The sequence below is a fragment of the Fibroporia radiculosa genome (assembly GCF_000313525.1).
Source record: "Fibroporia radiculosa TFFH 294 genomic supercontigs, scaffold2692, whole genome shotgun sequence".
In the NCBI taxonomy this organism is placed as follows: Eukaryota; Fungi; Basidiomycota; class Agaricomycetes; order Polyporales; family Fibroporiaceae; genus Fibroporia; species Fibroporia radiculosa.
This window is the reverse complement of record NW_012133358.1, coordinates 960-24,324: the sequence shown is the minus strand read 5'-3', so window position 1 is coordinate 24,324 and position 23,365 is coordinate 960. Positions and strand designations below refer to the sequence as shown.

The window sequence follows — 23,365 nt, the reverse complement described above, 5'->3', positions numbered from 1 at the left end:
AGGCAGCGGTTGTACTGGGGCGCCGCGCGGGCCATAGGCAGCCGTGAGGACGACGGAGCATTGGCAGGGCACGGGAGGCAGCTCACCTGAAAGTGCTCGTCGATGGGCTCGTCCGAGCCCCGCAGCACGGCGGACTCACCCGTCTTCCAGTCCGTCACCCGCGTGGTGGCCGAGTCGTCGCTGTAAGCGATGAGGCTGCCCTCGAGCGCAATCGGCCTGTATGTCGTCTCAATCGTTCGCACGGCTTGAAACTCTGCCCGGCCGCCTTCTCCATCAACGAGGGACAGAATCTGTATATATTGTCGGCTGCAGACGCCAATCTGAACAAAGTTCACGGAGGGATAGACAACGGCGCGAGACGACGAACCTGGAACCGTGGATCGACGCAGCGACCACACCGTCGGAATCCGCGTCCGAGTTGACGACGACGCCGGTGAAGATCGTGCCCTTGGGGCCCCATTCGGCAAGTTTCCGCTCGCGGACAGCGCCTGGAGCGCACCCGTCCGCGGTGATCTCCCAGCAGGTGATCAGGGACCAGATGCCCTTGGAGATGGTCAAGATGCGCCGTCCGTCGTGGCCAGGAAGGATGTGGATGCCGGAGATCCCCGTCCCGACGCTGGCCGTAAAGTCGACCACCTTCCGCGGCTGTGCGTAGGGGTCTTGCCAGAAGCTCCCGATGCGCAGCGCGCGCAGGACGGCCCGCTCGAGCTCGGCCGTGGTCATGGACTTGAGGCGGCGGTGGGGGAACGGGATCCCAGCGTGCAGAACCTGGCGGACGTAGGCACTGTGCCAGATCATGCGGGTGCGACAAAGCACGAGCATGCGCCTGGAGGTCTACCCCCCGGTCATTGCGGGCGGGGTGGGGGGAAGCAACGACGGACGCACCTGCCTCAGAGCCAGGATGGAGGACACCGGGAGGAAGCTGAAGATGATGATCAACGTATCATCGTTCATTCCGCAGAACGACACCATTCTGGAGCCATCCATGCGGAAGAGAAGGGGGGGGGGGTGCTCTACGGAATGGGTGCAGCTGGGTCGACGAGCAGAGCAGCTGCAGACGAGGGCGAGTGAGAAGGGAAGCAAGTCGTGTGAGTCGGCGAGTAAGTACTCATCCACGGCGCTGACGATCGTCCCTGTAGAAATTAGAATGTCACCATCTGCCTGCGAGCCGAGCTGGCTGGTGCCGTGCTGCTCGGAGATCAGGCATGCACTCGGAGTAAAGCCCAAGTCCGGAAGAGGCTGGTGCCTCGGCCACGCAGCGGAATACGTATCGCTGGCACGGCCAACTGGGCCTGGCGTTCGCCAGTGGCCACCCGTGCGCGGAACATACTCGGCGCATGCCTCATCCCCGGCATTCGCCAACGCAGATACGCGAGCGCAGAACACTCACCGCTGCTCTCAACCTTTTCTCTGCCCAGGATTTACCACACTTTATCCGACGATGCGATGGGTGGTGAGAGTGCGGGAGCAGCTTGTCGTAATCCATAGAGCGCGCGCGAGCGCCTCGATGCGGCGGCAGCGACCTTCGTGGGCGCCTCCGACCTTCGTCTCCTGTAGCGAAACGCATTCAGCGGAAAATTGTCCCTGGCCGTATTGTCTTACACAACACCTCTCACCTCATCTCGGTGCCACCATTGTTCATCCCTCCAACTGGCACATATGTACGACAACTTTGGCCTTCCTACCCACCTTGACGAGCGAAAGGGTTCGTTCGTTCGATGGCTGCAGAGCAGACACCTTGACATTGTGGTGCGCAGCGTGTAACTGACGTCGACGGCTCGACGCGATGGGCGACAATTCGCGTGCTTGAATGCGGACAACTCGCGAGCGAAGGCAAACAAGGACAAGCTGTGGGAGGAGGGAAGGCCCGCTGCACATTCTATGAAGGTCATCTGGTGCTGCCTTCTGCATGCTCTACGACCTTGTGTCGGTGTATTCTGCATTCTTCAGCTGCTGCTGGAGATTCTTCATGGCTACTGAAGACTGAAGACATGGTCCTGGTCTCTCGTGCTTTGTAGCTCAGTATATTGCCGGGATAGCTCGTAGCATTTGAGCCGGATGCCTGTCAGCCTGATGGTCGAATCTACGGCTGTCTATCGTGTCTTTTTTCAGCCGCTTCCCGCGCTGGATGGTCCTCCAACCCGCCAGGTACCTAGCAAGAAAACCGTGCGGCTTGCTTCCGACTCGTTGGGCACGTCAAGTGTCGTAGGACTCGGCGGTATTCCCGCAGCTAAAATGAGATATGGGGTAACGTTGAGTTGCCTCTCTCGCCGGTATGTTGATAGGCCGTATACATAGAGCCGCAGAAAATGTGGAAAGGAGCGGAAGCGGAAGTTTGGCACGACACCAAAGAGTCTTGCATTTCGTGTGTTGCCGAAGTACCTTGCCATGTCCATGCCATGTACGCCGTCATCATTTGATTGCTGGTGAGCCTCGAATCATATGTTGTCAATTTTCCTACGGATGTACTGTGTGTTGTCGCACTATCAGCGGTTTTTCAGCGGTTCAGCCTGCAAGGCTGGGATTTTCCATTGAGCGCTTCAATAGTGCCCCCACGTTTTGAATGTAGACCGCTCGCTCATTGGGCCTCAGTCCGTGGAGGAATTGTAAGCGAGGAAGGTAAGAAGACAAATATATCGATGTCTGACTTGTTCGTGTATGTTCAAGGCCTTCCCTATTGCGCCTCGTAGATGCGCAAGCTCGGATCGCCCAATGGTTTGGCGAGGGCCGATGATTAATCTACGAGTGGGTAAAGTGCTTCAGCGACTGCTAAGCATGTTGACTGTCGGCTGGACGGGTTCTCCCGGCGAGAACAACCTAGTGTCTGAGCCCGTGACAGGAGAAGGCGTCTTGTACCCTTACCCTTAATTTTTGCGGTTGTGCAACGCGGCAAGAGGCCTGTCAGGAGGCGAGCGCACAGGCAAGAATACCCCCAGAATTCTTCGAGGACGTCATTCGGCGTTGAGCGACACGAATCCCATCTGGGTCTTGGGCTATAACTGGCACACACTGCGTCTACAACTGCCTGGGCTTAGATTTTTATAGCGATGGCTCGCCGTGGAATACCGGGTCTGCCAAGCGTTCCAACGGGATCTCCTCGCAGAAATAACGATAGTGAAGATTGCTGACTAGGACAACATCTGCGCGCTGATCGCCTTCGAGCTTCTGATACGGCTAAAGAGCGAGCTTAGGGCCATGATAGAGGATGCACGGATTTTTGGCATCATGCAGGGCAACCCAGTGGCGCTGACTACTCACGCAGCCATGCCTGCAAGTATTTGCAGCAATGACTACGTTTTCCCTGCCAAGTCAGTGCCCATGCCGAACCACTGATACTCAAGAGTAGGCCTTTGTCCGCTTTGCATTGCTTACCGTTAGACGGATGTACAATACAATGTATTTGCATCGCTCTTGCGGCCGGTATCATGTGCGCATTAATCCTTGCGTTAATCTGCATAATCATGGAGGATATCCCAAGGAGCGGGCACGCAGCCAGACGTGATAAACTTGCATTGCTCGAATAATATCTACAAACGTATTATATTGAACGTAGCAGGCTAGCAATCAAGTCGCGTCCAGACGGAACCGAACTCCCGCGTCCGCGTCAGCTCACGTGCAGTGCAGTTCGCTCGTTGCCGGGAGGCCTGCAGCCGACTTTCCCGTCTACATCCGGCTTCGACGTCAACGCTATTGCTCGTCTGTCTCGTCCATGAGTCTCTCGTCGTTTTTGTCGTCGTTTCTCCCCGTCGCGTACGCCGACGCGCCAGCAGAGGCGGAGGAGCCCAAGGAGGAAGAAGCTCCCGCGGAAGAGTCTGCCGAGGAGCCCGCTGAGGAGGAACAGGAAGAGGAAGAGCCCGAGGACGTGCGTGCATTCGTTCCGTCTTCTTGTGAGGCAGGATTGATTGGCCTCATGAGTAGATCATGCCTGCGCTGAGAGAGGAGTGCGAGCAGTCGGCGAAGTGCGTGGCTGCCACAAAACATTTCCAGCACTGCGAGGAAAAGGTGAATGCTGGCAAGGGCTATAAGGGCGAAGACTGCATCGAGGAGTTGTACGTCGCGTTTTTATTGTCCTTTTCCGCATTAATTGCTGACGCACGCCCGTCTTTAGCTGTATGTACACATTTCTTTGCTGATGCGGTACATCGCTGATCATATTCCACGTTACTAATTTTTCATGTCATTCAGACCAGTGAGCAGTCTTCTTTTAACTGTGTATGCTTATTCTAACCGTTCGCTGTGTTTGACAGCATGATGCATTGTGTAGACGTGCGTATTGTCCCTGCCATCGTATCCTTCCAGTCTGACCTGCCGTGCATAGGGCTGCGTCGCGCCCAAGCTTTTCGCGAAGCTGAAGTAGTGCTCCTGTGTTGCAGCTGGTATAGAGATTGGGTAGGTGTCTTCCGTCTGGCCTTCGCGCAACGGAAGCTTACGACTTGTGACATGCAGGTTACGACTCGCGACGTAGTAGACGGTTGTGTCGCGACAGTCGACCGACTAATAAAAATCTTAATTGCTGTTTCATTGTTACCTGCATGCGTTTCCGCGTACCGCCGTCGATGATTAATTCACTGGAGCTAATGAGATGCCTGACAATCATCGTCTCTGCAGCTCTTCGTTCAGATGACGACGAGCCACCTATCTATTTGGCGCCTCCCTCGTCTGATATCTTGCGGTGACCACCCTATCATGACCATGGATATTACATCTATCTTGTTCCCTAGTCTTCCCTAGGCCGCCCCTCACGACCTTTGGAGTGTTCTGCGGACGGTCGTTCTACTGTTCCCCATGAATGTTCGGAGCCAAATTTTGGTCGCATATCTGGAATATCCATAATAGTGTGTACCTCCTCATTTCGCCGGATCCACGGAGTCCGATGCTGTCTTGTCGTATTTTGGTGTCTTATTGATCTGAAGTTGGTTGAAGTGCTTTTCGTTATGTGGGCTGTCTAGCAGAGCTATCTTAAGTGCATACCGCGAATGTCGTCAATATGTCACACTTTCAGGCCGTCAAACCTGCCTCCCCAGGCTTGATTGGCGCGAAGACAACTGGGCGGCACAGTCTCGTGTCCTGATAAATGACTATCAGGCACAATGTGTAATAGAATTGATGGAAAGAGTAGATGGATATAATATGCAACACGGTATACTCATTAACGCAAAATGAGTCCCCTAGCAGACCGGCGTGATATGTAGGTTGGTGATCTGGTGTCTTCGTCAGAATACTGACATTACGTCTTCATCCGCATCCTAAGAGAACGTGGCACTTTAGATGTTTCTGTAGTCCGAAACCACAGGGGGATGAAATCCTAGCAGTGGCTCCTATTTTTCTGCAGCAGCTTCATCTGCAGATGTCACCACTGATCGAAAGAAACGGGTAGGCCATGCTCTGCGCCGTACTTTTGAAATTGAGAGAGTCAATTCGCTAAGTTCGCGGTCCTGCTTATGGCGGACGGAGGAATGTCCTTGGTCGCGGATTCAGGTCATCGTGAGACTTAATTATCCTGGGCCGTTTTCGGCCCGCCTGTGGCGAGCAACTTCCTCAGAATGGCGAATTCTTGTCTGTTCCCTCACTGCACTCTTGCAAGTCCTCTAGGTCGTCTGGAACCTTGCCAGTGCGACCATGTCCGGTATGCACCCTTCCTCGTTTTAATTTTTGCTCCCTCGACCCTATCCAGCCATCTATCCAGAGATCGCGACGTTCGCAGCAGGGTGCTTCTGGGGTGTTGAGCATATTTTTCTCAAGCACTACCCCATTGCACAGAACAAGGGCCTCCTCCGCACTGCGGTCGGCTACACCGGCGGGCTCGCAGAGGCCGTCAACCCCGACTACAAGACCGTCTGCACCGGCCGCACCGGCCACGCCGAGTCCCTCCGCATAGAGTTCGACTCCGCCGTCGTAACCTACGCCGAGCTTGTTGGTGCGTGTTGTCTGTTCTTGTCGTGAACGTGCGTGTGACGCTCGTGCAGAGTTTTTCTACAGGACACACGACCCGACCACACTTAATTCGCAGGGGAAAGACAACGGGACCCGTGCGTCTTCTGGCTCGGATCTCACACTAACTAGTACTGACATTCCTCCTGATTTCGATAGAGTACCGCTCCGCCATATTCTACAATTCCCCCGAGCAGCGCGAGATTGCAGTGCGCGTCACGGAGGAGGTACAGAGGAAGCATTTTGATCCCGTCGGTGCGTGCTTCGTCTTTCCTGTGTCTTTACAGCCATCTCACATTTGATGTGCCGTTTCTTGGGGGAAAATATACTGGAGCGCGAGGGTATTTTCCACAGTGGATGTCCGACGGAGCACCATCCTGGGTCCAGTGTGTTTTCCAAGGAGCGGCACATCATTTATGATAGTCCATTTCCCCATATATCACCCTATTGTACCACAGCTCCATCACATCAACCCTTGCTCCTGCCCTACGTCCCACACGTCTTTCCTCACAGACTGCTGACCACAGGCTGCATTTTACTAGGCAAGAAAATCGTCACGGAGATCGTTGCTGCAGGCCCGTGGTTCGATGCGGAGGAGTATCACCAGGAGTACCTCCACAAGAATCCTTCCGGCTACCACTGCCCCACGCACACTCTTCACTGGTGACCACATTTTACGGTGGCATTGTGCCGTGGCTCCTCTCGCATTCTGGTATTGCGTTGAGTGCACTGTGTAGCCGTAAGTGAACTAGGAAATGCGTTGTGTATATTAGGATGTGATTATCGGACTCCTCGCGGCCGGTACGGAATCGACACTTTGTATATTTCAGCAATATGTTCTCTTAGGACATAGGATTTGCGAGGATGTACACAGCTCACAATTGAGAACAAGATACCTCACAGTTGTTCGAATTGCGGACCGATGTTGACTTGTACTTGCGTGAGCAGGCTGACCAGGGGGGGGTCCCGATTCCCGAGGGTTAACTACCAAACATACAGATGCGTTCGAAGAGCCAGGACCCCCAACGGCGGCAAGTAGAGCAAAATTTGTGCGCTCCCCGGGGTTAATTCCTCAGCCTGCAGCCGAAACGTGTGACCGGGGAGCAAACGCGCCATGTGCGAGCAGCGAGGAGGAGTCCGTTCGCGCGCATACATTCGGCGAAATCGATCGTGACCCGTTTCGTCCTTACCCTTTTGGGCTAATCCTCCTTGCCGTCTTTTCACCAGTCCACTCGGATTAGAGCATAGCAACGCGGACATGGACATGGCTCATGTTTGCAGCAGATTCTCCTCGGTTGCCTGTAGCACCGCGCCGACGAACGACCAGGGGGACGCGGCGAACGACGAGGAGGCGATCAAGGTCACGGAGATGAGTAGCAAGGGAAAGGGACCCGATTGGGAGCTACTGGACTGGAACATTTTCAGCTCTGGCTATACTACTCTGGGCTTTCCACAAGACATCGATAGACCAGCGCCGCCCTCCGAGAGCGTCGTTCATATAAGCCCGCGCACCGTTCGAGTGCTCCTGATGCCTCCGCTGGTGTTGATCAGATGCCTCGAGTCGCCGGAGGACTTGGTGAAGGCTTGGGTGGATTGCTATCGATGTACGTGCCCCAATCGTGCCCCAACCAAGTGTGAATTTCACAATCGTCAACCTCTGCCTGGGCTCTCGCTACAGGTAATTTCCGGCTCTGGATGCACGGATTCAGGAATACCGACATCAATTTGGACAACATGATGCGTGACCCCGTCTCGAAGCGAGGGATTCTGTGCAGCTTTGACTTGGCTCGAATCTGTCACGATAACCCTAGTACCACTGAACGAGAACGTCCGGGCACTGTTCCGTTCATGGCGCTGGAGGAGGACTATCGTGTTGGTCGAGTTTCCCGCCTCCACCGCCACGAGCTCGAATTATGCATATGGGTTTTGACTTATGCATTGCTGTTGGATGCGGTTCCTGACATCAAGGCCTGGGATACGGAGCACTGCTCGCAGTGCAGAAAGGAGAGAAATGATTTCTTATCACAACTCAGCAAACATCGCGCGTCTTTCGCCAAACAACCTCTGTGGGAGACGATCAGCAACCGTACTGCTCGCTGGTTGGATCTGGCGATACGGTGTGTGCGTCACGCCCGATATCAGCGTGGGGGTAACGCTCGACGTGCGAATGCCCCCGGCGGGAGCATCTCAAGCGAGGATGAGAAGCTTGGGGTGCAGTGGACGAGCAGTAGACCAGAAGCAGCCTCCGCGGTCATTCAAGATTTCGAGGAATTTTTGACATTGAGAATGGCAGGTTTGGGGTTTGTTCCACTCATGCAGGATCGGCTGTCGGTTTCATCCTGAATGTAGATGAATAGTTGTGACGGTCGCAATTGTGCTCAATTTCGGTTACCTCTAGATCATGACTTGACGATGGTGTAGACAGTGGTTATGCCCGTCCTCAATGGTTCTGCACGATATGTTGTACTAGAATGGCATACATTGGCAGTTTGTGATCCACGGATAAAGCATTGCTATTCGAAGACACAAATCCAGCCCGTGACATCGGATTGACACGGTGCCGCTACGTAGGTTCCACGGTGGAACCTACATTGCTCTCTGTGAAAAGGCTGTGGACAAGTCCACAAGCAGACGTAATCATGAGAACAAATGCCAGACTCACGGGTGAGTGAGTGGAGATTGGCTAATATTGTGAGAGGAACGACTGAACTTTCGATACACACAACGAATACCATGCGTCCTCCGTCAAAGAAGAGTTTCAGACTGCAGTTCAGTGATCGGCTTTTCTGAGTAGCTACATCAGGCAATTGATCATGTCAGTTTCGTCCAACTTGCCTATTTCTTGGGCAGTAGCACCATGGAAGCAATGTGCCAGCACTAATCTTCAGGAGGTCGAGAAATACATAGCGGCTGCAACGTCCTCCAATAGGCAATATAATATTCGTTATTCCACCGCACAGTACTGTGACACATTACCCTGCAGTCTTACATAGAACCAAGAAAAAGAAAATAGAAACAAATTACGACCCACTCGCGCAAGCCATAAGGCCGCACCTCCCCCCAGGCGGTCCAAGCAACCTACAAAAACTCTGTAGGATGGCGCCACTCGGCGTCCTCGCAGCCTTGTGTCTCGAGCCACTCGCGGACGTGTGGGTGCCCGCGCATTTCGGGCCATGCGGTGACCTTGAGCTGTCCGTCTATGCGCACGACGGTATAGTAGTTCTCGTCGATGCATGCAACATGCACCATCGGGAACCCCTGCTCGACGACCGCGCGCACGTCTGGCACGTCGATCTGCGAAAGCCCGATGAAGCGCAGGCCCGGGGGCAGCCCCGCGCGCAGTTGCTAGCAGCAGCAGCGGCGGCAAAAACACGGATAGTAGAGCAGTGATGAGAAGCGGCGTCAGCGCGGGCGAAGGGCAGAGCGGAGGGGAGAACACACCGTGACGAAGCCGAGCGCGTCTGTCAACGCCTCGGTGTGCAGTGACAGCGATTGCACGCCCCGCGGGACGAGCCACATAGCGACGGCGGCAGCGACGTCTTGAGGGAGTGTCGCAGTGAGGCTACGCAGCTCGACGAGAGAGGGCAGGACGCCCCATACGGTGGCGTCATACCCGAGACGGCGCTGGGCCCACACGGCGCTCGGAACGGAGAGACGCAGGGTGTGCAGCGCTCGTCGGTCGCGCAGGAACGCGGAGATGGCGGGAAAGAGGTCGTGGTCGTCGACGCCGTAGCCGAGGAGGGAGAACGAAAAATGGCGCAAGAAGGGCAGTGCACGTACGTGTTCGCGGAACTGTGTGGACGCGTTACAGTCGAGTACGCACTGCAGGCGTAGCGACTCGAGTTGCGTCGCCCCTTGGAGGATGTCTGTGATTGCATGTGAGTCGGGCGGGAGCGCGCCAAGGAAGTCGAGGTGCGTTAAGTTCCGGAAGGACAGCGCCTCACTTGGCAGAATCCAGTGCTGGTTCTGCAACGTGACTGCACGTAGCGATGTCTTGTTTTGCTGCAGGAACTCGATTACCTGTGCAGGGCTGCCGCCGCTACCGACATACGAGAACTGTGTAATATGGCGGAAGCGTGGGATTTGCAATTCTGCCGTCCCATCTGAAGGCCTAGGGGAAAGAATTATTTCTCAGTCACAATTTCCCGGGCTAGGAATGAGGTGGCGAATGACTAAGCATACACTCACGTTAGTGATAGCCCTCGCAGCCGATGATTCGTGCTCTCCAAAATACGTAGAAAAGAGTGCATTTCTCTCCATCGCATGGAACAGTGCACGTTTTTGAGACTGTGAAGTTTGGGGAGTGCATTTGCAAGCATGCCTGTAAAGAATCAATATTGATATCCACGTGGGGAATTTGCTACTTCATTACCTGTTTGGAAGGTCATGGACGAGACATCTCGTCCCTGGAAGAATACACGGAGCATTTTGACATGTTTTGCAAACTCATCGTCGACAATGATTCGGGTGAGAATGTCTGCACTGCGTTGAGACTCTCGCTTATCTGATACTGACCGATGACAATGAGCATTCCCGCTGTGTACGCGTGGCCCTTGCGGTGCTTACCAAAATATAAGTCTATTTTTTGGAACAAAAGCTGGCTGGCGATACGAGAAAGGACGTGGGGAACGAGGAGTAGGTTTTTTAGATCGCGGGGTGAGAGCCAACGGGCGATCTCACGCCAAATTTCCGTCGAGAAGCCAGGTGTCGTGTGGGGCTCTATTGGCGCCTGGCGCAGGACGGCCATGATGAGCAACGAAGACGGGTGCTGTGAGAGGAAGGTGGAGTACATACTTTGCCAGGATTTGCTACGTGCTGTAGCATGAGCGGCTTCGCTTCAGGGTGCTCGGGCTCAAGTTCCATAATGGCGCGGAGGTCTGAAACGAAGAAAGAAAGCGGTGAGCCTAGGGCAGAGGACTGTGCGACTAGAATGGTCTCGACCTTGGTGTGCGCCCACATGGAGGCCCGCGGCGAGTCTGGCCTTTGCACGCATTAGACGCGCTTTGGTTGCGTTCGCGACGGATAACTTGCTTAGTGAGAGACAGGACTGGACTGCATTCTCGACGAGGGTTCTAGAGCTACAAATTGACGAAATTAGGGAGTCGGGGGATGCGCGAGGATTCTAGGTGAATACGGACCGTTCTAGCTTGAGATGACCCATAGCATACAAGAGCACGTCCGCTTTATATTCATCAGAAAGTCCTGTGGTGACGTCGCGGATGCAGGCGTCGAGGATTTTTGGGTTAAACACGTTCATGATGGCAAGATCGCGAGCAATGGAAGCGATAGACTCCGGACGCAGCTGGTAGGGAGCTAGTGGAGACGAGACTGAGACAAGCCCTGCCAGGCGGATGATATATGTGAGGAGCCAACAACTCGTAACGATCCGGCAGCAGATTTTCGAATTCGTTGCGAGCGGCGAGCGGCAATACGGGTGCCGGTGGTGAGCAGTGAGCGTTACGGAACCGGGCGCTGTACGCGGAGGTGAGTAGGACGGCAAGGACGCGGAGAACGACGAGAGACACAGGAAGGAGCGGGGAGGGAGGGAGCGCGATAAAAGAACAACGCGGGGCGATGGTCGTGGTCGACGCTCCGCTGAGTCTGGCCGCGTCCTGGCTCTGGCCTTCGGGTACCCTCGCAGTGTCCCGTGACCGCCCTCCTGCCAGCGCCCTCCATCGTCCTGGCCTTTCCTCAACCACGTTAAGACGTACGGCGTTCAGCACAGCGGCTCGCAGCGCGCGCGTGAAAACCCAAGCAAGCGACGGACACAAGGTAAAGCTGCCCAGCTCAACGGGGACCACAGCGACCCTTTTATATTCTCCCAGTCAGGGCCAGACTCAGGGTATCAGCCATGCTCCCATCGTCGTACGGTCTACACGGATCGCTATCCGCAGGCACAGCAAACTACGAGACGACCAAATGATACCGTTGCTGTCAGACAGAAGCTTCTCATGTTCTCCGACACCACCCGGTCGGCACCCTCTTGTCAATCGTGATCAAGTCCAGAGCAGGTATGTGAACCGTTCAAAGTTCGAGTTGCTGATGGCCCCTGTGCGGCGTACAGTATGCCGTGATAAAAATGGCATACAGAGGAGGAATCTTTAGAGTTGTGAAGGAGAGCAAGCTGGGCCAAGAGAGAATGTATTGTGCGTCTCGATCTCCTATAAATTCTCCCAGTAAGCATTCAGCTCGTAACGGCTCCATGGTGCTAGCAGAAAGAAGAAAGCCGGTTGGACATGACCCGATGCCGGTGTGTGTGTTTGAAAATCCGTTCATTACCTAACTTCCCCGTTGATAGATGTGGGTGTGCGCAAGGAGTGTCAGTGGAGGTGAGTCAGCTGCGCACTGCACGCCCTTCAGATACACAGAACGTGTACATTGACTTGTGGATACCTACTGTATCTGTGAATACGATCATTCTCCGGTGCGGGTACGCTGGCGCTTTTTCAGGTAGACGTGTGAGTAGTTTCCAATAAGAGTGATGCGAGCTTTTCACTGCTCGAGGTGATAATATGGCCTTGAGACTGCAATCGATTTTGGTCTAGTGAAATTGAGGAGCAACTGTAGTTTGATAAATCATATACTGGTTGCGCGGACGCCAATATTAATGTTGATATCCAGCTGGAGATGATTAATGGACCAATTACAAGCGGCCGATCTCCTGTGGCTGCTGCCGGAGCTCAAAAACAAGCGTAGGGTCAGGTTCATCATAACTGAAAGCTTTCAGTACTTCAGTCCTTAGGCCTCAGGCTTCAAACCCAGTACGCAGAAGTCAGAAACTAGCCGATTCATGGGCACTAACTATGAAATATATAACGTACGTTTGGATTGACAGGCTCCGAGATTCATTGCTGCATATTTTGTCATTCTCCGTAGACAATCATGGTTCGCCACACCTGGAAATACGGGTACGTCCATCCTGCACCCATATACAATTTCTCAGAGATTAGTCTCATGCTCTGCTGCATTCAGAAACACATCTGAGCCGTAAGTATCTGTCATGCATCACTTTCCTATTCCACTTGCCAGGCGCGATCAAAGCCGAAGACAGGCTCTGAAGCTAAAACCAACACCGATAACAGTGCAACTTTCTTACCCTACTCAAGTCGCTACTGCATCTTGTTTTCCACCAAGTACTGTGTATAAGGGCAACAATGTCTGTCTAGATAGGCAAAATCAAGTCGATCAAAGGCTTGCTTGGAAATTAGCGAATAATTTAAAATGGTTCCTTCAAGTCCTAGCCTGTCGACGAACAAGAATAGGTCATTTCATCAAATAACCATCCACCGCTGGAAAGACGTCTACGGTAATATGACCCCAGTATGATTCCTCCGACTGGCAAGGCGAAAGTCAAAATCAGCACTTCCTGCCTCCTTACCGGAGGCGAGTCGCCTCACTGTAAGTACTATGGTCTTTTTGAGTGTATTCTACTGGCATGGTTATCTGCACTCTGTTCAGACTAAAATCCTTGTCCTTCGGTCCTTAGCACCTCATCGGGGTGGATTCTACATTACACGCAACTATCGGAAATTGCAAGAAAACAGTACTACCTTATCGTCAAGAAGTTCCGATTCTTGGCCTTGACCATGAGCTTGGACAAACCAGCCAGGAGATTAATCTGCCATACGTAATCTATGCCCCTCATTCCTGCGTCCCCAAAACCTTTTCCCATGATTCTGCCCACGATTCAATGCCTATCCTCACCCCATGACAATGTTCTAGGAATGGGGCGAAGCACGGTATTTTTAGAGCGTGAGAGGCGGGACGGAAACGAAGCCCTCCTTTGACAGGTATATATAATTCACAACGATCTCCTTTCTCTCTCTATTCTCACTATGCTGACACTATACGACTTGGAACTTTGTGGTGGATGCTTAATAGCTCTTCTCTACATTCTTGTTACCTCCCGGCACCGTAACAAAAGGTTTCCTCCTGGTCCTAAAGCTATTCCATTTTTCGGGAATATCAGCCAGCTACCTATGGATTACCAGCATAAGACGTTTACGGATTGGGCAATGATATATGGCACGGTTATTCTCATATTTTTAATAGATATGCTAAGCGTCATATGTCTCTGATAGGCGACATAGTCTTTGCACGCTTATTCCAAACGCCTGTGCTAGTATTAAACTCTGTCGAAGTAGCACGCCTTCTGTTGGAGAAGAGAGGTTCCAAGTATTCTGATAGACCGCGTTTCGTGAAGCTTCTTGATGTGTATGTGCATTTTTATTATCAACGGGCTATCGTTGACTACTTTGTTGATTGAACAGCATTGGTTGGACATATAACTTCTCATTGAGGGCGTATGAAGATCCAGACTGGCGTCGTCAGCGAAAATGGTTTCAGGCTGCATTCCAAGCGAGGAATGGGCTCAATCGCTATCGCAGTCTCCAACAGGACAGGGTCCAGGCACTGATGCGAAATCTCGTTGAAAGTCCTGAAGCATTCATGGGACACGTCAAGACGTTTGTGAACATATTCTGTCAAAGGATTGCTTACTCAGACGTAAGAGCCCAGGTTTTCTGCTTCCTTGATGATGGAAGTTGCGTATGGCCGTAACGTTTTATCGTCGCTAGATGAAAATTACCTCGAGAATGCGGAGAAAGCAATGCTGGAGATTTTCCAGTCGGGAAGTTTTGCTGGGTCGCTAGTGGACTATTTTCCTACGCGTAAGTATTATATTTACCGGAATTACCCGATAAGCCTTGCGAACTCTTCTTTCGCAGTCAAGTACTGGCCGGTATGGCTCCCAGGCGGCCAGTGGAAACGACAGGCGCTGGATGCGGCAAAGTCACTGAGAGTGACCATACAAGTACCATATGAAAGATTCAAGGAGTTTCTCGTAAGTGCAGAGTCTGTACTAGTTGATTCGTTTCTGATCGCACGACTATTACATGAGGCGACGGGCAATGCGGAGTCCTGCTTTATTTCTTCAATCATGAGCGAGATCTCAAAGACTGGAGAGATCACAGAAGAAGATGAGAAAGGCATGAAGGATGCGGCAATCGTATTGTATTCAGGTGAGACAAATGGCAGTAACAGTGTACATAATCTCGCCCCTGCTAAAATTCAACTGTGGCATTCCAGCTGGCACCGATACCGTACTTGTCCCCGCAGAATTTGCATGGCTGTTCCATAGCTAACTCCTTACCTGCAGACAATTACCACTATACTGATGTTTATTCAGGCGATGGTCTTGCACCCAGACATTTACTTGAAAGCACAAACGGAGGTAGACGCAGTCATCGGCGATTCACGTCTCCCGACTATCGAAGACAAGGACTCACTGCCTTACCTTGATTGCGTCATTAAGGAAGTATATCGGTACAGTGATGTCTTCCTTCCAGCTCTATGCCTTTTTCACTCTCGTCGTAGCTGGGGCTGTCCTGTACCCCTCGGTAAGCGAAATGATTATCTCACAATAATACAATCCGTATCGCATATCAGGGTTGCCCCACCAGCTGACGGTCGACGATGAATTTCGTGGCTATCATCACCCTGCGAGATCGACCGTCATCACCAATATCTGGTACGGTGCAAAAGTATCGAAATGAACTATGTTCATCGTGATTTCACAAGGCAATGACGCACAACTCGGATATATATCCCAGTCCTGATCGCTTCGATCCAGAACGGTACATAGGTCTCAATCCTGAAGACGCAGAACGTCTAGATCCTCGCAAGATGGCGTTTGGGTTTGGTCGACGGTGGGTACGACTTGTGAATGCAGTAACTTCCAATAACATTGAAGCGTTCATCTCAATCATTGGCAGGATCTGCCCCGGTCGGTTCCTTGGAGACTCGACTGCGATCCTCGTAGCTGCGACCATGCTAGCTACTCTGGACATTCGCAAGGCCAGAGACGCAGCTGGTGCAGAAATCACGCCAATGCCCGAATACTTCGCTGGTGGTATCTCGTGAGACTGATGATTGTTCGAGTTGAAGCTTTTGACCGATACGCTAATCCCAGTCATCCCAAACCGTTTGTCTGTGACATCCGCCCGCGATCGAAGAAGGCTGAGGCGCTGATTGCTAGACACAGCCACTGAAACATACTCAGCAGAAGTAGAATACAATTCATGTGATTTGTCTGTAGCGTCTTCGTCAAAATGTCCTCCCTCCCCTGGCCTCCCATACGCGCTGTAGCTATCTGAATCTGCAGATACAATGCATGCTCGTGCGTTTGTTGCTATCTGAGACTTATGTGTTGATCCGCATCTACTGTATGAGTTGAATCAGTGATCTGCCTACTCCAAGATGGAATGCGTTCAGGGCTTGATGCGAGTCGCTCGTACACTGCCGATGGAAGTCTAAAAATGCATGAAATAGATGTAAATACAGTCCGCCCGTAATAGTCCGTAGTGTGCAGATATCCTAACAAGAATACAGCAAGCAGAAACAATACACTATCCCAAAAGACAGCAAGCTAGATAGGACACTGCGGTGTGACATCGCGCACCTTGGTTGCTGGTATGCGGATACGTCCATTAATTCAGTTACCTGGCAGTCAGCAACTTCACAAGTGAATTAACATGCCACTGAGGGCACAGGCCGCAACGGTGAGGATTACTCCAGCGGTCTGCATGGCCTTTGGGCTCATCCCTCCATCCGATGTAGCCGCAAAGCTGATCGCGAACTGGTCGGTAGGAGCGGGCGCGCCGGAAATCGTGACGGTGGGTGCGCTCCCATCAGAGGACGGCAATGTTGCATTCGCAGAATTAGAGATAGCAAATGCAGCAGATGAAGCCCAAAGTGCGCCATCGGTGAGGTTCATAAAGGAGATGTAGTAGTCGTTGCCGACGGGGACATCCTGGAGGTAGACATTCAGGCTACTCATGGACGAGGGGACTAGACAGTAAGGCAAGTGTGTGAGCAAAAGAACACCGTAAGAAAGAACGAGACGCACCATTGTGTGCAACAAAGCTCACGCCTGCGACACTCAGTCTCTGCATTTCGATGTCGAACATGTCTATCCCGTCCAACAAGCCCTTGGACCAGGCAAGTAGATTGGCCCTTCCGTTAACCCACTCAACTCCAGACGTCGGCGATGTGACCTCCCAATCTACAGATCGTCTCAGGAAAGGCTGAGTTGGTACACAGAGCGACTCACAGTCGGCCTTCACTAATGGAATAAACCACCACACCAAAATCAAGACGATAGTGCTAGACGAGATGATTGACGGTAGCGGGGTGCGCATGGTGCAGATTTCCAGGTATCAGAATGAGTGTGGTATGAACACAAGTATACTGAAGGCGTGAATGTCGTGGCAGGGAGAAAGGACGGAAGCGATGGGTCGTGCCGCCCACGCCACATGCCCGTCGCCGGCAGCGGCGAGCCCTCAGCGCTCCAGCCCTCAGCGGGTCATCTCCCTCTCCCTGTTTCCATAAGTCGTTGTTTATTATTACTATTATTGTATGAAGTGGCATAACCCACTATGCCAGTAGCAAATGGTGTGGCAGGCCTGAGGGATGTGATGGAGTATGTTGTACACTAATGACAAAACCCTACATACAATTAATATAATCTGGAGGGTTCATTACACTGTTCAGATTAGTTCTGTAGGTCTATCTCTATGTAAAGTGTTGTTGTACTGATGTCACAATACAATCTTCCAGAACTTGGCACCACAGCACTTGGTCCACATGAGTCAACAGGTGAAACTAAGCAAGGGCAGACAGGAGCACAGATCTGAAATCTTGCGGATGATCGTTGAGCTTCAATTCGATAAGAACCCCCCGAGTACTTACTTCGTAGCGGGAATTACTATTACTCTTACTTTGTAGACGTTGTAAGTAGGCTTACGCTTACAGTATCACAACAAAAAAAATCCTTTCTCGGCTCACTCCGAGACTGCCACATCTTCAGTTCCTCTAAAATCCTCGAACCTACCATATGGACCTCTAACATCTTAATCTAATAATGCCATGTCGGGCCGCCATATAATGGCTTTTCCTTCTTCACTGTCCGGTGATGCGGAAATGCCTCTCCGTTGTCTAAGCGTCAGCGTCAAGACAGCGGTATTTATCGCATCATCCATATCTATCAAGGAAGGCATCTGCCAGTATAGAGCATGGATGCCTTACAAAACCTATGGTTTGTGCCCGGATGGTTGTTGTTGTATTAATATCTCACGATTGACTGTTAGCATCAGTCGAGCCATCTTTCAATGGTTGAACTTTATAAACCGTGGGCAATTGACGAAGTTCGGCGGTCGAGTATGCGTTGGAAACTGGCTGCAAGAGATCGCATTTCCTTGCAATGTTCGAAGCCCAATCACTCGGCCAGACTTTACATGCAAAGAACATGGCAAGCGGACCAATCAGAGGCTACTAATCTACCACGTTCGGTGCCCGAATGTGATATCCAATGCTCGTACTCAGAGAATTGAGTGAAAATGCAATTTGATGCATGTCCGGCACATGCTCAATAGCCGGACACCGCATTTGGCTCACGGTGTCCACTTTTGAATGTGTAACATGCAGACCCTACTGTTATCAGGCAACCTCAGACGGACCAGCTTATACAAGAAACTTCAAGAGTGTTTACATACATATTGCGGTACGTTGCTGAGAAGGTACACTGATCGACAGCAACAGCACCATGGATCTGAAATCTCTATTCAATCTGCTCGAGTACATGCACGCCGCATGGTGGCTCTGGGTATCTACGTTAAGATCTGCACTACAGCGAAGTCGGCCCATCCCCCGTCCCACAGCGCACGAACAGGATGTATGCTCTGGCATATCTTCTTCCACTGGATCTATATCTGGCCGTACAGATGGTTGGGATATCGTTGAGACCATCGCAAGCATAGTCGTTGGGCCCAGGTATCAGGTACCATTCACTTGCATCCATAGGGCATTCTGCGCCCAGGCATCTGCGGTTGGCGAGCACACAGCAGTCATGGATTATTTGGGGAACCAAATCACGTACAAAGAGCTAGAGTTGAACTCTGCACGACTCGCACTGGCTCTCTATGCGCACGGAGTCGGCCGTGGGACCCGTGTTTGCCTTGTGTCCACTCGATCCATCTCTCACGTGGTAGCTATCCTCGCTACTTTACGCATCGGCGCAGCCTACGTTCCTCTTGATGGTGATAGCATCACCAACTATTCCTTGGATGCAGTTTTGGAAGACGCGAAACCGGTACTCACATTGATCTCCAAGTGTCACATCGACCGCACTGAGATCGTCGCTGGCCGCTCAACGTATCGTTGTCTGGAAGACATCATTGAAGAATCACGAGTAGCGGATATCGAAATCTCTTCTCTGTTTATGTTGGAAGATAATGTTCTTCCGTCAGACTGCGCTTACATTATATATACATCCGGTATGGCCTTTGCAATCAGATTAAGTACTCATGATGAGCTTACGCGCATGTACAGGAACAACTGGAAAACCTAAGGGTGTCAGTGTCAGCCATACGAACGTTACTAACCGTGAGTAAATTCGACGGCTCTTCGAGACGTTTCGCTAATTGAATACTGACCCTGCAGTGTTATGCTCTCCGCCGGGTAACCTCAGGATCTCTCCAGGTGTACGCGTGGCTCAACTGCTAAATATTGCCTTTGACATGTGCGTCTGGGAGACCCTGGGCTGCCTCTTGAATGGCGGCACGCTTCACATGCGCGGACCTCGTCGGGTAGACTGGCTGAAGATTCTGAGGACAGTAGATGTCGTTATCAGCACACCATCGATACTCGCGTCTCATGATCCAGCGAATTATCCAAACATTCGAGTGGTCGCTACTGCTGGAGAACCATGCCCAGTGGCGCTTGCAGATAAGTGGGGACAGAATGCCACATTTTACAATTGTTGTGGGCCTACAGAGGTATGTGTTTGTGGGTGCGATTACAGTTCAGATTGATAACAAGTTATCTCTTTTAGGTAACTATTGTCAATACCATGCATCACCACTCTCCCGGGACACCGTTGACGATTGGAAAGCCAACGCCAAATAACACGGTCTATGTCCTTGACGACGACATGCAACCTACACCACGCGGAATGCCGGGCGTTATGTGGGCTGGAGGTCCCTGTGTTTGTTTAGGGTACGTCAATCGTCCAGAGCTCAACAAGAACAAGTTCGCACCAGATCCACTCTCATCCGAAGGGAACGTTGAACTCCTCACTGTAATGTTCAACCTCTAATTCATCTACATTTTTATAGAGGAATGATGTTCAATACAGGGGATATCGGTCGATTAAGACATGACGGAGAGCTAGATTACCTTGGTCGGATTGATGATCAAGTAAAGATCCAGGTATTTTGCACCATTCATATTTATCTTCCTACTTCTGAAGGCTGTTCTAGGGTTTCCGTGTCGAGCTGGATGGGGTGTCGGCGTCGATACGCGCTTGTCCTGGTGTTGTTCACGCATGCGCTGTGTTGATTCGAGACGAATTGTGGGCATTCTACACGCCTATAGAGGTGCCTGCGGACGCTGTTCAGGATGTAGTGGCACAACTGCTCCCGAAATACTCTCTGCCGAATAGATACAAAGCGCTGGCTGCATTACCGTTAACCAGGTGAATATCCTGCGTCATCGGCTAGTTAGCAAGGACTTACGAAACTTCAGTAACGGAAAAATCGACAAACGAGCATTGCAGTTCGATTTTGAGCATGCGGATTAAGAGTTCGACCGTTCTTTTCCGCTCCTACTCAGACTTTCACTCCTACTCGGATATTATTATACGCTTTGCGAAATTCATATATACCTATCAATCCCTCCTCAACCGTCACTGGTTCTTGTCTTCATAGCCCAGTATTTTATTTGTATTTCGCCCGCAGGCTCTTTATCTGCACATTCAATATTTGTACTATTCATGTCGGGCACAGTCTAAAGGGGGCGAGACAAACCTAGGGGTTACGGAAGAACGCGAGCTATTCCTTTGCACGGGTAGGGTCTCCACGGTACTGGGACTGTGCATGTATTGCTGGCGGCAAGGCAAGCTTGTCATCGACGCACATCGTCCTCCGTGGCCATAAGTTAGGTTCCAATAGACTGTGCACACCCACCAGGCTCCCTTACGTATGAACGAGCCATACAAACGACGTGCACACGAATGTCTGCTGGTTTCAATTTGGTGATCTCTCATCTGTCGATAAACCTTTGGAGGACCACGCCGAAGTTGGATGCCAGCCTATCAAAAACGGGACAACTGCCAAAATGCAGACAAGGAAATGAAACCTTCGGGTCCTTTTGTGGAGAGGTTTAACAGCACGGTGCTTCAGCAGGGTAGCTCAAGTGTAACACGCTATGTGTGCATCCAATGGCAAGCGCATCAGAGCGGGAATGTGATGGTCCCCGAGTCCTGAGCTTCGCATTTGTGCCTGTCATAGCCACAACCGACTGGGTGCACTGAACTCGGGCTGTGATTCGAGGGTATGAGCTCAATGAGAGTCTACGGAGAACGCAGCTGCTTCCTATAACAACATCTTGACTGAAGCATGTAGAGAGACTTGATGCACTATCTTCGATGGTTCAACTAGATATCGCTTTGAAACGAGTTGTCTGAACGACTCGAGCATGGAAGTCAGCCTTCTGAGGAAAATGGAGCATACAGCAGCTGAATACGTACCAAAGAGTTCCTCAGTGTGCGATCTTCGTTATGGGCACAACGAAGTATATAACAAACACAACACTTGTTTACTAGCTATACGCGTTTCGATTTCCATGAAAGCCAATCACCAAGGGCGCGCATCAAACTTACCTGGCCTGAGCTGGCACTCATGCTGCACCATTCGCCGCAGGCATTATCATGCCACAGCACAATTGCTCACCTCTTGACTCAAGTAACCGGCTTTCTTCCCATTCGCTCATTTCAAAAGATGTTAAACCTATCGTTCACACGAGATCGTGAGTATTAGTACAGGTGAGGCCGGAATCACAGATTGATGACAGTGCAGCTTGCTCACTGCTGGGCCATTCAATACTCAGTGTGACCGTGACACAGCGTGGTATTAGCGGCGACCACACTTCTTCCAGTGGCATCGTCGAGCGTCGGCATACTACCACGCGATGAGAGAGGTAAAATCAAAGCCTGGACGGAAGTAGATCTAGACGAAAGTATGCATCATGAAGTGTACCTGCTCGATCCGCACATTTAAGGCTAAACTGTGTAGTTCGATAGTGTCCCTTACAGTAGAGTTTGGGAGGCTGTTTTGAACGTATTTTTTTGAATCTTGTTTTCGACGAGTCGAGACGTCTGAAGACGTGGTGGCAAGGCCGAGACGAGTTTGGTGTGGCTGATCAAATTTCAAACCTGACCGTGACTGCGATTCTCGTCTCTGCCTCCCGCGACTGCTCTCGCGATGAAGCACGTACTTACTTCATAGGCGTGTGCAGGGCGGAGCAACACGATGAATGCAAACGTGCCGTGAGCAATCGCCGTTTGCGCGCACGCCGATCGCTGACTCGGCATGTGTTGAAATCGATGGCTGGTTCCTCTCGCCGTCTTGTCATCAGCCCGTTCTCACCGTCTCGGATTGAAGCATAGTAACGGGGACGTGGACATGGCCCATGCTTGCAGCGCATTTCCCTCGGTTGTCTGTAATACCGTGCCAACGAACGACCAGGGCGACGCCGTGAACGACGAGCAGGCGGTCACGGTCACGAAGATGAGTACAAAGGGAAAGGGATGCGACTGGGAGCTACTGGAGTGGGACGTTTTCAGCTTTGGCTACAATGTGCTGGGCCTTCCCGAGGACATCGCGAGACCAGCGCCGCCCTCCGAGAGCGTCGAACGCACAAGCCCGCGCACCGTCCGGGTGCTCCTGATGCCCGCGCTCGTACTGATCAGAAACCTCGAGTCGCCGGAGGACTTGGTGAAGGCTTGGGTGGATTGCTATCGATGTACGTGTCCCAACTGAGCGTGAATTCCACGACGTCGACCTCCGTCCGGGCTCTCACTGCAGGTAGTTTCCGGCTCTGGATGCACGGAGTCAAAGACACCGACATCAATTTGGACAACATGATGCGCGACCCCATCTCGAAGCGAGGGATACTGTGCAGCTGTGACTTGGCTCGGAATCCATACGATGCCTCCAGTGCCACTAAACAAGAGCATTCGGGCACCGTTCCTTTCATGGCTTGTGCCCTTTTGACGAAGAATTATCGCGCTGATCAGGCTACCCGCCTCTACTGCCACGATCTTGAATCATGCATATGGGTTCTGGCCTATGCATTGCTGTCGGATGCGGCTCCTGACGTCAAAGTCTGGGACACGGTATAATATGAACAGTGCAGGGGGAAGAAGTATGACTTTCTATTTCGACTTCGCGAACATCGCGCGTCTTTCGCCAAACAACCTCTGTGGATGACGATCGGCCGCGATGCTGCTCATTGGCTGAATCTGACGCAATGGCGTGTGGATCACGCTCAATGGGCGCAGGCCCGCGGCGAGACCATCTCACAAGAGGAAGAGAAATTT

The 23,365-nt window shown here is 51.9% G+C and overlaps 8 protein-coding genes across 8 annotated transcripts; 6 read left to right on the top strand and 2 right to left on the bottom strand.

The window, feature by feature from the left end:
• Window positions 1–220: 220 nt before the first annotated feature.
• FIBRA_04137 (uncharacterized protein) lies at window positions 221–1,071 on the top strand (the record flags this gene model as incomplete). Its single annotated transcript, XM_012325954.1, has 2 exons — window positions 221–292; window positions 346–1,071. 2 exons carry the CDS (start codon window positions 221–223, stop codon window positions 1,069–1,071), a joined length of 798 nt encoding a protein of 265 aa, XP_012181344.1.
• A 2,638-nt stretch (window positions 1,072–3,709) lies between these two features.
• On the top strand, window positions 3,710–6,598 carry FIBRA_04136 (uncharacterized protein; the record flags this gene model as incomplete). Its single annotated transcript, XM_012325953.1, has 8 exons — window positions 3,710–3,862; window positions 3,919–4,110; window positions 4,186–4,212; window positions 5,593–5,626; window positions 5,687–5,917; window positions 5,967–6,029; window positions 6,091–6,186; window positions 6,474–6,598. 8 exons carry the CDS (start codon window positions 3,710–3,712, stop codon window positions 6,596–6,598), a joined length of 921 nt encoding a protein of 306 aa, XP_012181343.1.
• Window positions 6,599–7,189: 591 nt separating this feature from the next.
• On the top strand, window positions 7,190–8,274 carry FIBRA_04135 (uncharacterized protein; the record flags this gene model as incomplete). Its single annotated transcript, XM_012325952.1, has 2 exons — window positions 7,190–7,535; window positions 7,610–8,274. The coding sequence occupies 2 exons, from the start codon at window positions 7,190–7,192 to the stop codon at window positions 8,272–8,274; spliced, it is 1,011 nt and encodes a 336-aa protein (XP_012181342.1).
• Window positions 8,275–9,009: 735 nt separating this feature from the next.
• FIBRA_04134 (uncharacterized protein) lies at window positions 9,010–10,890 on the bottom strand (the record flags this gene model as incomplete). The annotated part of the gene is made up of 6 exons (XM_012325951.1): window positions 9,010–9,276; window positions 9,373–10,042; window positions 10,120–10,252; window positions 10,304–10,441; window positions 10,498–10,660; window positions 10,726–10,890. 6 exons carry the CDS (start codon window positions 10,888–10,890, stop codon window positions 9,010–9,012), a joined length of 1,536 nt encoding a protein of 511 aa, XP_012181341.1.
• A 3,109-nt stretch (window positions 10,891–13,999) lies between these two features.
• Window positions 14,000–15,852, top strand: FIBRA_04133 (uncharacterized protein; the record flags this gene model as incomplete). The annotated part of the gene is made up of 11 exons (XM_012325950.1): window positions 14,000–14,145; window positions 14,202–14,396; window positions 14,449–14,600; window positions 14,658–14,773; window positions 14,831–14,951; window positions 15,019–15,032; window positions 15,089–15,255; window positions 15,307–15,329; window positions 15,379–15,473; window positions 15,511–15,638; window positions 15,705–15,852. The coding sequence occupies 11 exons, from the start codon at window positions 14,000–14,002 to the stop codon at window positions 15,850–15,852; spliced, it is 1,305 nt and encodes a 434-aa protein (XP_012181340.1).
• Window positions 15,853–16,447: 595 nt separating this feature from the next.
• FIBRA_04132 (uncharacterized protein) lies at window positions 16,448–17,129 on the bottom strand (the record flags this gene model as incomplete). The annotated part of the gene is made up of 3 exons (XM_012325949.1): window positions 16,448–16,779; window positions 16,838–16,993; window positions 17,042–17,129. 3 exons carry the CDS (start codon window positions 17,127–17,129, stop codon window positions 16,448–16,450), a joined length of 576 nt encoding a protein of 191 aa, XP_012181339.1.
• A 1,403-nt stretch (window positions 17,130–18,532) lies between these two features.
• FIBRA_04131 (uncharacterized protein) lies at window positions 18,533–20,566 on the top strand (the record flags this gene model as incomplete). The annotated part of the gene is made up of 7 exons (XM_012325948.1): window positions 18,533–19,262; window positions 19,318–19,371; window positions 19,429–19,763; window positions 19,820–19,983; window positions 20,103–20,196; window positions 20,247–20,461; window positions 20,512–20,566. 7 exons carry the CDS (start codon window positions 18,533–18,535, stop codon window positions 20,564–20,566), a joined length of 1,647 nt encoding a protein of 548 aa, XP_012181338.1.
• A 1,882-nt stretch (window positions 20,567–22,448) lies between these two features.
• Window positions 22,449–23,167, top strand: FIBRA_04130 (uncharacterized protein; the record flags this gene model as incomplete). The annotated part of the gene is made up of 2 exons (XM_012325947.1): window positions 22,449–22,788; window positions 22,851–23,167. The coding sequence occupies 2 exons, from the start codon at window positions 22,449–22,451 to the stop codon at window positions 23,165–23,167; spliced, it is 657 nt and encodes a 218-aa protein (XP_012181337.1).
• Between the last annotated feature and the right edge of the window lie 198 nt (window positions 23,168–23,365).